This window comes from Myotis myotis, unplaced genomic scaffold (genome assembly GCF_014108235.1).
Source record: "Myotis myotis isolate mMyoMyo1 unplaced genomic scaffold, mMyoMyo1.p scaffold_m19_p_20, whole genome shotgun sequence".
NCBI classification, from domain to species: Eukaryota; Metazoa; Chordata; class Mammalia; order Chiroptera; family Vespertilionidae; genus Myotis; species Myotis myotis.
The window spans coordinates 12,471,304-12,487,103 of record NW_023416325.1 but is presented as its reverse complement, the minus strand read 5'-3'; the positions used below and the strand labels follow the sequence as shown (position 1 = coordinate 12,487,103).

The 15,800-nt window shown below is 62.5% G+C and overlaps 1 protein-coding gene across 3 annotated transcripts; it reads left to right on the top strand.

The window, feature by feature from the left end:
* Positions 1–7,053: 7,053 nt before the first annotated feature.
* SEPTIN5 (septin 5) lies at positions 7,054–15,799 on the top strand. Of its 3 annotated transcripts, none has more exons than XM_036353993.1 (12): positions 7,054–7,202; positions 7,354–7,364; positions 11,760–11,856; positions 11,964–12,050; positions 12,324–12,447; positions 12,555–12,689; positions 12,817–12,934; positions 13,068–13,169; positions 14,114–14,210; positions 14,298–14,433; positions 14,669–14,771; positions 14,892–15,799. In XM_036353993.1, the coding sequence occupies exons 1-12, from the start codon at positions 7,160–7,162 to the stop codon at positions 14,946–14,948; spliced, it is 1,110 nt and encodes a 369-aa protein (XP_036209886.1). In that variant the 5' UTR covers positions 7,054–7,159; the 3' UTR covers positions 14,949–15,799. The 3 variants fall into 3 exon arrangements, with proteins under 3 accessions (XP_036209886.1, XP_036209884.1, XP_036209883.1); XM_036353991.1 differs by having other exon boundaries at positions 7,057–7,202; positions 7,351–7,364; XM_036353990.1 differs by lacking the exons at positions 7,054–7,202; positions 7,354–7,364 and adding an exon at positions 10,741–11,111.
* Position 15,800: the final 1 nt, after the last annotated feature.

Genomic DNA, 15,800 nt, shown 5'->3' with positions numbered 1-15,800 from the left:
ACTGTGCCTGACCTGTGGTGCACACCTACTGGGAAGTCCCGAGGGAGAACCGGTTTAGCACATGGGCGGTGGGTCCTGCCGAGGAGGCTGAACATAGCTGCTCATCAGGTGAGAGTGGAGAGTGGGGGACAGGACACCCCTCAGAACACATAGGCCCCTGTGAGTGGCTGAGAAGAGTGGTGGCTGCAAAAATAAGCCTTTGGTAAAAGCTTGAGAGCGGGGAGTGACTCCCGGTGACTCCTTTTTTCTGCCTGGTCCCACTTGGGTGTCCCCAGGTCCGGCTCCCAAAAGCAACCTGCTGAGGCCTCTTTGGTCTGAACGCGCTCAGCCACCCCCGATGGGACGCTGGCCGGGCATGCTGAGGCTTGGTGGCCAGGCCTGTGCCTCCCGCATGCCATTTGGAGCCTCTGGTGATGCTTAGGGGCCCTTCCTGGAAGGTAGCTTCCTGGCTAGGGGGCTCCGTCTCCTCCCACTCTCTCGTCTATGGGGGACCCTGATGGTGGCTCTCATCGGCCTCTCAGCAGCCCCCACAGGCTCCAATTTAAAGACAGCCTTTGGGCCTGGCGGGTGTGGCTCAGTGGTTGAGGTTGACCTATGAACCAGGAGGTCACGGTTGGATTCCTGATTATGGGCTTGATCCCCAATAGGGGGCATGCAGGAGGCAGCCAATCAATGATTCTCTCTCATCATTGATGTTTCTATCTCTCTCCCTTCCTCTCTGAAATCAATAAAAATGAACGAATGAATGAATGAATGAATGAATGAATGAATGAATAAATAAATAAATAAAGACAGCCTTTGGAATAGGGAGGGGAGAAGCACAGACTTCAGCACCAACGGGGAGCCCTCCCCAAGGGTTTCGTGTGGCTCTGGCCTGTTGTGGGCCTGGTGCAGGGAAAGCCTTGTGGGGACTGAGGCCAACTGGGAGCAGAGAGGAGTCCAGAGCCCCCTCCCAGGCATCAGAATGGCGCCCCCCGCATCTATACCTGCCCTCTTTGCCCCCCTCCTCTGATGTGTGCCTGGGGAAGCAGAGGAAGCCCTGAGGGCCTGCAGCCAGGAGGAGGATTGGGGAGGGAAGGAAGGACAGACACGGAGCTGAGCCCTCCGGCACCTGCCCTCACCCAGGTGTGGCCAGTCACCAGAAACCAAGGAAACCAGTTGACAGACTCCAGCTCTGAGGACTCTGGCGGCGCCTTCTCACCTGGGTGTGACCAGCAGCACATTTGCACTTGCACAGCCGCCCGCCTGCCTCCCCTCCCTGGGTGGAGGTGCCCTGCAGCCCAGCATGCATAGGGTGGGGTGCCAGGGTCACGGCGGGACAGGGCCTGTGTGGCTGGATGGTGGGGGCTGGAGCCCTTGCTGCAGCCGGCTTATTGCAGGGTATTCGGATGCATCTCTGGCTGGATGATGCTCAAGTGGCAGACCTGGGAGTGGGGTGCAGTGGGTAGTTTGGAACCCCAACCCTTGGCCTTCCCCTGGCAGAGAGACAGGTCACAGGGAGGGGTGTGAGCTTCCCACAGTGCCTGGCTGGCTGCCTGGGGATCTAGGTCACCAGTGCTCTAGCCCCACACTCTGCCTTTCGCAAGCACGTGTTCCCGTGGGATTTTTTTTTAAATGCATGAATGCCTCTGGGAGAATCTCCATATTGGCACCATTTCCTATCTCCACCTCTGGCTCTTCACAGAATCAGAATCGCAGAACTGCACTGAGGTCAGAGAGCCTCAGGGGTGTCAGGACGCCTTAGGGGAGGTCGTGTCCCGCCTCCTGGTCGCCCCCAGTGCGTGTCCGTTGGAGGGTCTTGGGAGGCACATGATCAGGCAGCTCTTCCCTACGGAGCCACAAGGCACTCAGGGTCCCTGTCATTCTGGCCGCAGCCCTGGCTGTTCTGTGTGTCCTCTCCCGGAGCCCCACGCCCTGCACTGCAGGTGGCGCCCACCACTGCTCTGGGTCCTCAGTCCCAGGCCCCAGGCTGGCTCCCTGCCCCGGAGCACAGGCGCCCTTTGTAGCCCTCCTCCCGCTGCCCAGTGAATGGGGGATGTGGTGTCGCCCGAGGCTCTGCCCCACTTGGAACCCTGTTCTGTCCCCTGCAACACACAGGCTGCTGTCACAGCCGGGCAGGCCCTCCTGGCAGGGGCAGCTGCTGGGACTCTGATCTTTAATCGGCCTGTCTCCACTGGTGAGGGGGAGCCCGTGTGCGTCCTGACCCCACACATTTACTCACGAGGAGATCCAGAAAAGCCTTCTCTGTAGCCCCTCACTGCAGACACATGGCCCTGTGTGCTCGGAGACAGCCGCCCGCCCCTCCCCAGAGCTCCTGGCCCCACACCCCGCTCAGTCAGGCCAGGAAGGGCCGGGCATGGCGCCTCAGCCTGGGCTCCCCGAGGCCTGTGGGGCAGGGAAGGCAGTTCAGGCCGAGGGCACATGGAAGCCCGGAGCTGCAGGCAGAGAGTGTGAGTCAGCAGGCAGGGCGGCCCTGCTGCCTGGTGCCCCAGGTGCTGGGATGGTTTCAGGTTTTCTCGCAAGTATGGCTGAGCCAGGACAACAGGACTAGCAAGCATGGGCGTGGGAGCAGTGCCCCCAAGCAGACAAAAGCAGGGTCAGGAGGCCATCCGGTTGATAGAGTTCAGGGTCAGACAGGGCTGCCTGACAGGGACAGGCCCCTGGCTGGGCTGGGAGCACGTCATACCCATTTGCTGGAGAGCGGGCTGGGCCTGGAGGCCTGGGTTCAGCTGTTTGGTCTCAGCACAGGCCACTCTCTGATTCCTGGGCTATGCATGGGCACAACGCCCATTCCCAGCCGGGGCCGGGGCTCTCCCAGAGAGGACCATGTAGGCGGAGGGCTGCAGAGTGCCCTGGGCCCTGCTCCCATCATCCTTGGTGGAGGTGGGGTGGGGGGTTGAATTCGCCTGCAGTGGACTAGGAACTACCCTGTGAGCCCCCTGGGGAAGCCAGGTTGCAGCGTCTGCTGGCAGGAGATGCTGACACTTGACTCCAGCCTGCACTGCCCTCCACAGCCCTACGTCACACACTGAGGAACAGGGGCCAAGGAGGGGGATATTGGACATTGGGGTACAGTCCCCCAAGCCAGAAGCAGGTGGCTGCAGCGCAGCAGTGCCCCGGACAGTGTGGCGGGAGGGAGGGGAACAGCGGGACTATGTGTGGCAGCTGACAGCAGGTGGGGAGAAGGCAGCATCAGGGCCGGGTGCTCACCATGCAGGGACCCTGAGCAGAGCGCCCTCCTTCGGCCAGAGCAGTAGGTGCTTCTCCGGGCCCTCACTGAGCTTGGGCCTGCTCTGCACACTGACCCCACACCCTACAGTTGGGGTGAGCAGGGTGACTCCAGCCTCCTAGACATTCCCCCGGGGAGGGTCCCACAAACTGCCAGGCATGGGGAGTGTCTCCCCACCACCAGGGCTTCTCCAGGGGGCAGTCAGAGCAGGAAGGGGTATCTTGGGGCTCCTGGCTTCTGGGATGCCTCACGTCCCAAAGAGAAGGGTGGGTCTTGTCTTTCCACGCTGCCCACCCAGCCCCCAGCTCCCAGAGTGTGTGGACCAGGGTCTTGGCACTGTCCCCAGACTCGCAGGGTCCTTGGCCCCGTATACCACCCTGATGTAGGAATGCAGGCCAGGTTTTTATTTCACGTGATGAAGATTTCTCTTGATTGGATCAAAATCATTTTTTTCTAATATTTTTGATATTTTTATTTCAGAGAGAATGGGAGAGGGAGAGAGAATTAGAAACATCAATGATGAGAGAGAATCATTGATTGGCTGCCTCTTGCACACCCCCTACTGGGGTTCGAGTCCGCAACCTAGGCATGTGCCCTTGATCAGAATCCAACCTGGGACCCTTCAGTCTGCAGGCTGACGCTCTATCCACTGAGCCAAACTGGCTAGGGCCGGATTCAATGCATTTTGAACTGACGTAAGGCCCTTCCATGCTGTGCCTCTGTCCAGATAAAGGGACATGCCCCCTGTCATTGTCCCCTCTCCTCCAGGACACAATCTGCCCTCTGTGGGCCAGCATGACCAGCAGGTCCCTTCCCTCCAATCCCCGGGAGGGGGGGGGGGGGTCTCAGCATCTCACCTGCTTCGCTCAGCTTGGCCGCTGCCTTGTCCTCAGATGGACTGAATTTTCTAGAGCTTTGTCATCAGTGGCCCCTGCTCCACCGAACATGTGTGTCACCCGCAGCAAACCTTTGGGCCCTGGCACCGGCGTCGCCTGCCACTCACTTGTCCGTTTGTCACCATCTCCCCACAGGCTCCTTCCGTCTTATGTGACCACACAGACACCCACGTCTGAGCAGAGGGGAGAGACACACCCCCGGGCTAAATGCGGCCTCTTGAGAATTTAACTAAAAGTGGGTTTTGTGTTTTTTGTCTGAAAAGCGTCAAGCTATTTGTAGCCCAAGTTGGTTGAACAGATTTTCCTGGGTGTAGCTTATATTTGTACTCATTAACTTCTTTTCCTTATGAATTAAAAAGTAGCACTTTTTTTTCCCCACTCAGGAGTCTGTTTACTGCTCTCTCTGCATCACAGCCAGCACTGTGCCTGCTGGGGAAGCAGATGCAGTCCCGCCCCCGGGGGGCCACAGCTCAGAAGTAGGTAAAGGTGGCGTGTCGGGCCCCACCCTGCTGCTCCTGCCCCTTCTCCATGTGCTGTTTGACGGACAAGAGCTGTGTGAGGGCTTTGCCTAGTGTCTAGACCAGTGGTCGGCAAACTGCGGCCCCTTGAGTGTGGCTCTTCCACAAAATACCACGTGTGGGCACACACGTACAGTGCGATTGAAACTTCGTGGCCACACTCAAAGAGCCGCAGTTTGCCGACCACGGGCCTAGACCATTGCAGTGTCCAGGCTGGGAAACTCGAGAGAGACCTTTCTGTCCCACTGGGCAGAACCAGAGGTGCATCCTATGAATCTGCTGGCCAATGCCCTCCTGACCCATTTCCTGACTCCAACCACATCCCAGACAGATACCAACAATATTGAGCAATGGGTGCTGCCACCCTAGGGTCTCTCAACCGACAGGGGCAGCTCTGGTGTGTCTGTGGTGGGATTCGGGGCTGTCCCCTGGACTCACAGTCAGGGGAGACCACAGCCCCAGGGCAAGGAGCAGCTTTGACCCTGGTCTGCCCCGATTTCTCCTTCTGGGGAGCAGCTCCCGGCCCTCCGCACGGTTCTCCAGACGTAAAATGCTGCCTTTCTCTAATGCAACTGCATTCTGTTTGTAATCTTTTGGAGCTCACTTAATAAGAATCATGCGTATGTGGTGCGCCTTGTCTCTTCCGTCTCACATCTCCAGAACTGCTCAGAATCTTGCCTGGCTGGCATGGCTCAGTGGTTGAGCGTCTACCTAAGAAGCAGGAGGTCACGGGTTCGATGCCCAGTCAGGGCACATGCCTGGGTTGTGGGCTTGATCCCCAGTAGGGGGTGTGTAGGAGGCAGCCGATCAATGATTCTCTCTCATCATTGATGCTTCTCTTTCTCTCCCTCTCTCTTCCTCTCTGAAATCAATGAAAATAAAACAAAAGAAAAAAAACCCCTCAGAATCTTGTTCTCGTGCACCTCGCATCCTCTGGCCGAGCTATTGACCTGCAGTCCACTCTCCTCAAGGCCTGCTTCAAACCCCCTGAACCAGGGCTGCCTGGAGCCCCCTCCCCCTGAGCCCCGGGGCCCTCTGCAGGGGCATGTCTGCCTAGTCAGGGACAGGTTTCTGTTTTTCCTCCTTTGTCCCCACAAGCACAGGCTTGCACGGGACAGTCCGTGCTAAATGTCCAAGTGTTCACTGACCAACTGAACCATTTGCCAAGCTACAGGCCCCCGAGACAGGGTTCCCACAGAGCCCCTCAGGGCTGATGAAGGTCCTGAAGTCTTCCCTGGCACCTCCAGTGTCCCGTCCGGCCCCGTTCCTTTATCCACAATTCCAAGTTCTCCAAAGCTCTGAAACGTCAAGGTTTTTCAGACTTGATGGCAAAGCCGCACTGGAACTGATGTGCAGCCATTTATTATGGTTTCTCCCCAGTTCCTTTGAGGAGCAGTGCTCCCTGACAAAAGTCTTAACGTGTCATTACGGGGTACCCGGGTTCCAGACAGGTGTCGAGTATAACGTATAATATACACAAAGAATTCTGAATTCCAAACCCCGGGTCCCGAGCCTTTGGAAAGGCTGGGGCAGTGAGGTGTCCTCACACTTGTCACTGGTCTGGACCAGGAGGAGGTTCCCCGTCCTGGGAAGGGCGGACTTTGGCCACAGAAATGGCAGAGTGACCGTGCTGCTGCTGTGACTTTCACACGGATAGACTGTGGGCTGGTGGTTCAGAGATGTCAGAGCCCTGGGACCCTCTTTGCCCTGCCCCTGGGCGGATGGAGGAAGCAAGGGGCATGCGAGGGGCTGGAGCAGGAGGAGGGTTTCCTGTCTGTGGAGGGTGCAGCAGGTCACCTCCCTCCAAGGGGTCCTTACCTGGAGACGTGGTGCGCACAGGTCTGTCCCTTCCTGGGGGACTAAAGGCTCCCGATGCGCCACCTGGGAGCACTCCAGGCTGAGGGTAGCAGGAATGTGATTGTGACAAGGAGGATGGGGGCACCCGTGTTTGTGAGTTCTGTGTATTCACTGCAGGTCCGGGGCGCCGGCTTCCTCCCATGTAAAGGGGGCGCAGTGCCCCTCGCTGCCCTCCAGCACAGGACGCCAGGACCCCTCTGGGTCTGCCAAGCAGAGGGGGTTGCAGAGCCGGAGCTGGCATGAGGCAGCCAGACCCCACGGGGCAAGTTTTACGGAAGCGCCACCGGGCAGGGTGGTCGGAGGCCCAGCTGGGGACTGGGGGCCATGGGGACAGGAGTCGCAGTCCCGGCCGGCAAAGGGACAAGGGGGGTGGGGCCGTGGGGATGGGGACCCTGCCCCTGACGGATGGAGGGGAGGGCGTGGCCGCCAGGCTGCCGGCGCGGGGATGGGTGGGGGGCGCCGGGTCCCCGCCCCCGCGGGCCGCGCCGGGTCGCGCGTGGGCGCGGCGGGCGCCGATTGGCTGCCGGGCGCGCGGGCGGGGCGGGCGGCGGCGCGCGGAGGGCCGGTCACCCCGCAGCCCGGCCTCGGCCTCGCCGCTCATCGCCGCGCCCCGCCCCGCCCGCGCGCCCGCCGCCGCACGTCTCCCACCGGCGGCCACCATGAGCACAGGCCTGCGGTACAAGAGCAAGCTGGCGACTCCAGGTGAGCCTGGCGCCCGCCCGCGCGCCCGCGCGCGCCTTTGTCCCCGCCGCCCGCCCGTCTCTCACCGTCTCTCTCTCCGTCTCTTCCCCGCCCGCCGGCCCGGAACCGCCCGGACCCGGACACCGACCCAACCCCGACCTCGACCCAGCAGAGGACAAGCAGGTACGTGCGTTCCGCCGGTCACCCCGCTGGCTGTCACCTATTGTGGCACCGACGCTGCGGGCGCCCAGGCGAGACCCCGCCCCCGCCGGCCCTCACCCCACCCTGTCGCGATAACCGATTGTCAGCCGGGCGGTGCTGCAGTGCCTGGGGCTGCGGATGGGAGGGGTGGGCGCCAGGCCATGGGGCCTGGCCTCTGACCCTCACAGCCAGAGCGCGCACTCCTCCCAGGATGGGTGGAGCGGCCAGGCGCCCTCCCACTGGTCCAGCGCCTGCATCCTCAGGCTGACCTGGCCGCGTACTGAGGGTCCGGAGTGAGGCCACTGGTGATGGCAGGCCACTGGCTGGGAGCCCCTGCACCACCCAGAGCCCCCGGGTGCGGGGTCTCTGTGTTCAGCAGCCAGCACAGAGGCCCTGAGCAGACCCACAGGGGAGCCTTCCCCCACCCCACCCCGCTCCTCTGCGTCTTAGGCCCCTTTCTCTCTCCACACCAATTTGAGTGGCTGGTCTGTGGCCAGGCCTCTTCTCCAGGCTGGGAGCCTCCAGGGCCTGGTCTGAGTCATCCCCAAACCCAGCAGAGGGTCTTCCCACCTAGTGGCCATCCAAAGCCGTTGGCTTGGTCTGCACCCTCCAGGACCCGGCAGGAGGCTGGTCTGGGCACCCACTGTGAACCCCAGGTGGAGTCAGGGTGAATGAAACAGAGCTGAAAACCCAGAGAGTGAGATGGGGGTGGGTAACCTGGTGGGCTGGGGCTCTGGAGCAGCCCTGCTGGGGCCTCTCTGGCTTGTTTGTGGGAGAAAAGACAGGCCCAACCTCGCACCAGGGTGGCCCCTGGCAGCCCTGGTGAGGATGGAGGCTCGTACAGCAGGTAGATGCTGGGTGGAGCCCCAAAGTGCTGGCTCAGGGTGAGGCAGGTGAGCTAGGTTCGGCCCAGCTGGGAGTCACTGGCTGCCTGATACCAGTCTCCTGGCAGGGACACACCCTGCCCTGGGACTCCTGAGGCTCATGGGGAGGGGCCCGGTGTCAGCCTCACCCTGCCGGTGAGGGGCTCCCCAGGGAGCCCAGGCCGGGAACTGCCTCCCCATCGTTGGTGGCTTGGACAATGCCTGAGATGCAGGGACACACACCGCCAGGCCATTGTTTGAGGGAGAGAGGGAAGGCCTGGAAGATCAGCCCCCATGGCTCCTGGGCCTGCAGTCACTGGCCAGGCAGTTGCTGCCCAGCACCAGCGAGGGCCCTTCTTGCCGAGGTGTAAGTCCCCTCAGGCCTGTGTCTGCACCCCCTTGAAGTCAGCTAGGTGCCAGCCTAACCCATCCCCCGCCCCTGGGACCTGAGGGAGAGGGCACCATGCAGCTAGAGGGGGAGACCCGGGAGCAGGGCGAGGGAGCCAGGTGTTTGGGGCAGGAGCACATGTGGCTTCGCTGTTACCGTTGTTGGTGTTACTGAGCCGCAGCCTGTCCACACTCTCGCTACTGAAAGGGGGTGGCTCTCTGGGCTTCCACCCCATCTCAGGAAGCAGGGAGGGCTCTGGTGGCCGTCGGCGCCCTCCCTCCGATCCCCGTCCAGGCTCAGGCAGTGATGGAGGCTCTGTTGGCTCTGGTGCCTGCTTCCAGAGCTGACTCGGGTGATTCTAAGAATGGAAATGCCTAGAGAGTCTCGGGCTCCAGGAGGAGGTGGGCGCAGCTGTGTCTGGGGCTCGGGAAGCCCTGAGAGGAACTGGTTGTGCTTCAGGGCCAGAGAAAGGGGGTGGCAGGGCCCCTTCTCCGGGGCTCTCCCAGGGAGGCCACTGGCCCTGTCTGGGCACAGCCGGGTGATGGGGCAGGCAAGGTGGGAGCTGGGAGTGAGACTCTCACCCTCCCGACCTACGCCTCCCAGAGGCTGTGCCTTACCAGCGGGGACAACGAGGCGATCTGGGAGCCACAAGCTCTGCCAGACACCAGGCTCCCTCTCAGCCTGAGCCCAGACCCAGGTCTGTCTGTCTTCCTGGAGATGCCCTGGGCCTGAAATGCCAGAGTTCTGGGTGGGTGTTGGGCTGAGCGCCATGTCTCAAGTGGGCTCAGCCCAGAGGCCTCCTGCAGGTCAGCATGGCCAGTGAGGAGGCTTTCTTGGAACCAGGACTGGGGGCCTGTCCAAAAGAGCTTGGGGCCCTGTGGCTTCCCCACTCTCCATCCTCTCCTCTCGGATGAAACGCGCCCCTGTGCCCAGTGTGGGCCGACTCCCCATCAGGTGCCGGTGGCTCCAGCACCACCAGCCTGGTCAAGAAGACAGAGGCTCCTCGACCAGGGGTGGGTAGGGGAAAGCAGGGGGACCTCCTGTCCCTACTGACGAACACAGTCTAGGGGGGCAGCCTCTTCATACCCGGGCTCCTTGCCAGACCTCCCTTCTGTTCAGATTCTAGGTGGGAACTGGAGGGGATGGGAGGGTTTGGTGCTCAGGAGCCCACTGTGGTTCCTGGGTGGCCACATGTGTGCCCAGTTCTGTGGGTCAGAGGGGCTCAGAGGGGATGGCCGCGGGAAGGGGGGCCCACTCCACACACCACCTCTGTTGGCCAGGGCTTTCTGGGGACAGCCATGACAGCGCACGGGTGGCCTTCAGGTTAGTGGAGCGACATGCTGGTCGCAGCATCCAAATTTCCAGAGGTGGGACGGGGTAGGTGGTTAGAGATCTGACTGGCTCCTTCCTGCTCCAAGTCTCCTTGGGCCTGGGAGGGGGTGGATAGAGCAGTGGAAGGATGGAGGGTGGGGACAGGTCCAGGCGCAGGAGGTTGGCTCTGATTCCTGGGGAAGGTGGGCTCTGTCCTCGTCCGTTTCCCTCACATGCCTTGGGGGCCACGCTGGTTAAGTAGCCCCAAACATACACACAAATATGCACACACGAGGGGGGGGGGGAGGGGGCGGGGGGCGGGAGGGCAGTTCAGCCTCCAGCTTCCAGTCGAGGGGAGGAGGCCGTGACGGGAGGGGTGTGCCCAGGGGTAGTCCGGACGCCGTGTCATCGCCAGCGGTTTTGGGTGGAGTCTGCGAGGGAAAGTGGGGTGCATGGGCCGGTCGCGTGTGGGTGCGCGTGGGAGCGGCCTTTGGCGCCCTCTGGCGGACAGAAGCTACAGCGCAGCTCTGGGGGGCGGGACGCAGCGGCCACAGTCCCCCCTTCCCGCCCCCAATGGCCCGCGGGTGGGACCCGGCCTCACCTTCCTCCCGCCACGCGCCCTCCCGCCTTTACCCCGCTGTCCCGGCGCCTGGCCTGAGCCCGCGAGTCCGGCAGCGGGGCTCCCTGCCCGCGCCGCGTGCCCCACTGCCCCCCGCAGCAGCTGTCGGTGGCTCCGCCCGCGGCCCAATTTCCAGGCGACCGTTTCCCGGCGACGGCGGGCGGGGCGACTCCGCGCAGCCCCGCCTCCGGTTCGCGTGCGGAGCGGGGCCGGCGGTGGCGACGCCGCGCGTCTCGGGGCGGGTCCGCAGAGGCAGGGGGATGGCTCGCGCGGCCTCCGGGGTCGGCGGCATCCCGGGTGGGCCACGTCTGGTTTCCCGGCCTCGGTCCCTGTGTCCCTGAAACGGGACCGAGAGAGCAGGGCTTCGAGGCACGACCGCGTTTGAGTCCCCCGAGAATTTCGGGCCCGTGTCGGCCTGACCCGGTTTGGGGGTCCGAAGGCGCCCGCTGGGCCCGGGGGTCGCTGTGATGGATTCCCTGGCGGCGCCCCAGGACCGCCTGGTGGAGCAGCTGCTATCGCCGCGGACCCAGGCGCAGAGGCGGCTCAAGGTGTGTGGGGCGGGGAGCGGAATGTGGGTCAGTGTCCAGGGCTCCCCGGGGCGCGACGGGCCGCACGGGGCCAGGTCCACAGGTGGCGGCGCGGACCCGCGGGGGCGGGGCGGCTGGGCGCTGGGATCTATAAATAGCCCCGCTCCAGCGCCGCTGCAGCCGCCACCCCCGCGGCTGGATCCGGGCCACGGGGCCTCCCACCCCCGGGTACACTCGCGAGGGGTGAGTATTGAGGCCGGGCTTCTCCTGCCCCTGAAGGGCCTGGGCATGTCCCACGGGTCTCAGTGTCGGTGCCCTCTGTCCACCACTCAAGGGAGGACACTGCCTGTGTCCGCTGTGGCCAGACCTCGCTCCCTATACACACACACACACACACACACACACACACGCAGACACATGCACACAGTCTTAGGACCCTGCAAACCCCTCCTTGAGGCTGGGGCAAAGGTGCCTTCGCCAGCCACCCCCCTGACCTGTCTTCCCACCTCCTGGCCTTTGCCCACAGGCCTCACCCCTTTCTGCCATTGAAATGCCCCACTCTGGGGGCTCTGTCCTCTGCTGCCTCCTTGCCGGAGCCGGGATGGGGGACGGCATGGGGCTGCCCAGGAGCCCCAGGGTACCCCTGACCTGCCCTGCCCCTGCCCCCAGGATATTGACAAGCAGTACGTGGGCTTCGCCACACTGCCTAACCAGGTGCACCGGAAGTCGGTGAAGAAGGGCTTCGATTTCACGCTCATGGTGGCTGGTGAGTGGTCCAGGCTCCCCGGTGGGGTGGCTGGGGCCACCGGCTGGCCAGGTTCTGTTGTGGGGCCCTCTGACCTCATCCGACTCCTTCCCTGTATCTGTGGGCAGGTGAGTCGGGCCTGGGGAAGTCCACACTGGTCCACAGCCTCTTCCTGACCGACCTGTACAAGGACCGGAAGCTTCTCAGTGCTGAGGGTGAGTGAACCCCAAGCTGTCCGGGCACTGGTCACCATCCCCTCCTGTGTGACCCCTCCTCAAGGGGTGCCCTTCCAGGTCCATCCCCCCTCCTCCCTCCCCATAGCATGGGGCTTCTGTTCAGGGTCCTGCAGGAGTGGCCTGAACCACAGCAGGGCCCCGTGGCTGGGGCCAAAACACGAGGAAGGAATGAGAACAGCATCCTGGCTGCCCAGGGGGAGGGGGAGGCCCTGTCAGTGAGGCACCTCCCAGCTGTGTCTGCCTCCCCCGCAGAGCGCATCAGCCAGACGGTGGAGATCCTGAAGCATACGGTGGACATTGAGGAGAAGGGCGTCAAGCTGAAGCTCACCATTGTGGACACACCGGGCTTTGGGGATGCTGTAAACAACTCTGAGTGGTGAGGCAGGCCTGGCTGGGGGGGCAGGACCCGCCCAGCTGACCCAGCCTCCCCCGGTGCCAGCATGCTGCCCTCACAGCCCGGCCTCACGCACCCTCTGCCCGCAGCTGGAAGCCCATTACCGACTACGTGGACCAGCAGTTTGAGCAGTATTTCCGCGACGAGAGCGGCCTCAACCGCAAGAACATCCAAGACAACCGGGTGCACTGCTGCCTGTACTTCATCTCTCCGTTTGGGCACGGGTGCGTGACTGTCCTGAGGCCAGGGGCCACCCGCCTCCACGGCCATTCCTCCCTGAGCCCTGCCCCTGCCTCTCCCTGCCCCACCATGACCCCAGCAGCCCCTCACCACCCTGGCTGCTCCCTGCAGGCTGCGGCCGGTGGACGTGGGTTTCATGAAGGCTCTGCATGAGAAGGTGAACATCGTGCCCCTCATTGCCAAAGCTGACTGTCTGGTCCCCTGTGAGATCCGGAAGCTGAAGGAGCGGGTGAGCATCCGCGGCAGTGGGTCTGGCCCAGGACTTGGTTCCAAGAGCACCAAGTGTGCCGATCCCGGGTATCCACACACCAGGCCCAGGGGACCTTGCCAGCCCTGAAGCTGACAGCCTTGCCCCACTGCAGATCCGGGAGGAGATCGACAAGTTCGGGATCCACGTGTATCAGTTCCCCGAGTGTGACTCAGACGAGGACGAGGACTTCAAGCAGCAGGACCGGGAACTGAAAGTGAGTATGCCGTCCAGTGGGCGGGGAGGGAGCTAGAGTCCAGTTCACATGGTGCCTGGAGGAGGCCGGGTGTCCAGGTCCCACGTGGGGGTTGCAGCAGAGGTCTGTAGCCTGGGCAGTAGAGTCTCTTCGCCTAGCCCGAGAGGACTAGGGGCACCCATGTTCCTGCCTGCCCACAGGCACAGCTTCTGGCCAGGCCCCCACCCTAACCCTGCTCCTTGGTCGCCTCGTGAATCCCCAGCCACTGGTTGTGTAGGCACTGGCTCCCAGAATTCTGTGCAACAGAGGATGGGGTGGCTTTGAGTGCCCCTGCACCTGGAGTGGTTATGACCAAGCTCAAAACTGGGGACACGTGGTCACAAGGCCAGGAGCAGGGTTGGGCAGGATATCACTAGGAGGCATAAACTCAGTTATAGGCAATAGGACAGTGGTTCTCAACCTTCCTAATGCCGCGACCCTTTAATACAGTTCCTCATGTTGTGGTGACCCCCAATTTCATTGTTACAAATTGAACATAGTTAAAGCATAGTGATTAATCACAAAAACAATATGTAATTAAATGTGTTTTCCGATGGTCTTAGGCGACCCCGGTGAAAGGGTCGTTCGACCCCCAAAGGGGTCACGACCCACAGGTTGAGAACCGCTGCCCTAGAACAAGCATGTCAAACTTGTGGCCGACGGACCGCATGCCTCATTTAAGTAAATGCCGGCTGCGAGTTTGACATGCTTGCACCTAGGCTGTAGGCTGCAGGCTGCACCAGCTCTGGCCTCAGCCAGCAGCAGGGGGGCTGGGGGGTGAAAGGGGTTTCCACGAGGATCTCTTTGGGGGAGAGGTCATTGATGGTGATGCTGGCGGAACTGACCAGGCGCTGAGTGCCCATGCCCCTCTCCAACCACTAACCCATCCTAACTGGGCGTGAGCCCTTGCACCTGCCCCTCTGCAGGAGAGTGCACCCTTCGCGGTAATCGGCAGCAACACGGTGGTGGAGGCCAAGGGGCAGCGAGTCCGGGGGCGACTGTACCCCTGGGGGATTGTGGAGGGTGAGTCCTGGCATCCGGCACAGCATGCTGGGTGGGAAGGCTGACCCTTGGCTGGCGCCCCACCCACTGCACGCTCCTGCCCCACAGTGGAGAACCAGGCGCACTGCGACTTCGTGAAGCTGAGAAACATGCTCATCCGCACACACATGCATGACCTCAAGGACGTGACGTGCGACGTGCACTACGAGAACTACCGCGCACAGTGCATCCAGCAGATGACCAGGTGCACCTTCCCCCGCACCTGGGCGTGCACCTCCTGGCCTCAGACGCACCTCCATAACCAAGTTGTCCTGGCTGCCCACCCAGACTTGAACCCTGCCCCAGCCCCCAGATCGGGCTCCCCAGCAACTTGTCTCCCCAGCCCAGCCCAGAGGTGTGGGAGCTCAGGAGGGCAGCCTTGGTAGTGGTGAGGTTGGCTGAACCTCCCAGCAGCACTGTTCCTCTTGTCCACCCTGCAGCAAACTAACCCAGGACAGCCGCATGGAGAGCCCCATCCCCATCCTGCCACTGCCCACCCCCGATGCTGAGACGGAGAAGCTTATCAGGATGAAGGATGAGGAGGTTGGTGAGGCCTGGAGCAGGGGCGGGGGTGGAAGGAAAGGCTAGCGGCTGGGGATTGAGCCGGGACCCTCCCATCTCATTTCTCACCCCACCTTCCGTGGTTCCTGCCCCACTTCCCAGCTGAGGCGCATGCAGGAGATGCTGCAGAAGATGAAGCAGCAAATGCAGGACCAGTGACCCCTCCCCAGCCCTACGTTGCCATGGATATACTGCCAGTTTCTGGACTGGCCTTTTCCACTTCTGGACCCCGACTGGCCTGGATTCGACCCTGGATTCATCTGGATCTCTGACAGGCCTGGAAGCAACCCCAATCCCAGAGTGGCCTAGACCCAGACTGTTCCTGACCTGACCGAGAGACGTGGGGTCACAACCCCAGCCATCCCTAATTTATTCTCAGCAACAGCCCCTCCCCTCACTTGTATCTGTTTCCATGGGGCCTGGGCAATGGCCCCCACTCTGGCCTTGGAGGAGCAGGAGCTGGTTGGGCTGTGACTTTTGAGGACCCCCCCACCCCCACTCCCCGCCATCTCAGAAGGTCACAGCCCTCAGACTCCAGGCCCTACTCAGGCAGAAGAGGGGAGCAGATCCCCAGGGTCTCGGACCTATTCCCCCACCCAGTGTCACAGCACAGACTTGGGAGCTGTGTCCCCCTGCTCCCGTGGGCCACCCAGCACATGCTGAGACCTCACTTGGTGTGGATGCGGGCCAGGTCCTCTCTTCCCTCCTCACCCAGGAGCTCAGCAGGCAGATGGAGCACCCTAGGCACTTAGGGTCCCTCCAGGCCTAAGGAGGCCAGGATGGAGCGAGGGGTTGGGATGCAGTGATAGCCCGTGCCCCTCCCCCACAGCTGTGGTTTTGGGAGGGCTCCAGGAGCAGTGGGCTGTGGGCCGTCCCCTGGCAACCCCCATGCCTCGACTGCTGTTCCCTGCCTGTGGCTGGGGGTCCTGCTCCCCAGCATCATTGTTGCCCTGGGTTCCCCAGCCCTTGGCCCCGTCCACCATCACCCCCCCACCCGCATGAACCCCTTCC

Coding starts and splice junctions, on each gene's coding strand:
- SEPTIN5 (XM_036353990.1), top strand. CDS start 11,031: ATGGATTCCCTGGCGGCGCCCCAGGACCGCCTGGTGGAGCAGCTGCTA. Junction 11,857..11,963: donor TTTCACGCTCATGGTGGCTG/GTGAGTGGTCCA, acceptor ATCTGTGGGCAG/GTGAGTCGGGCCTGGGGAAG. Junction 13,170..14,113: donor AGCAGGACCGGGAACTGAAA/GTGAGTATGCCG, acceptor GCCCCTCTGCAG/GAGAGTGCACCCTTCGCGGT.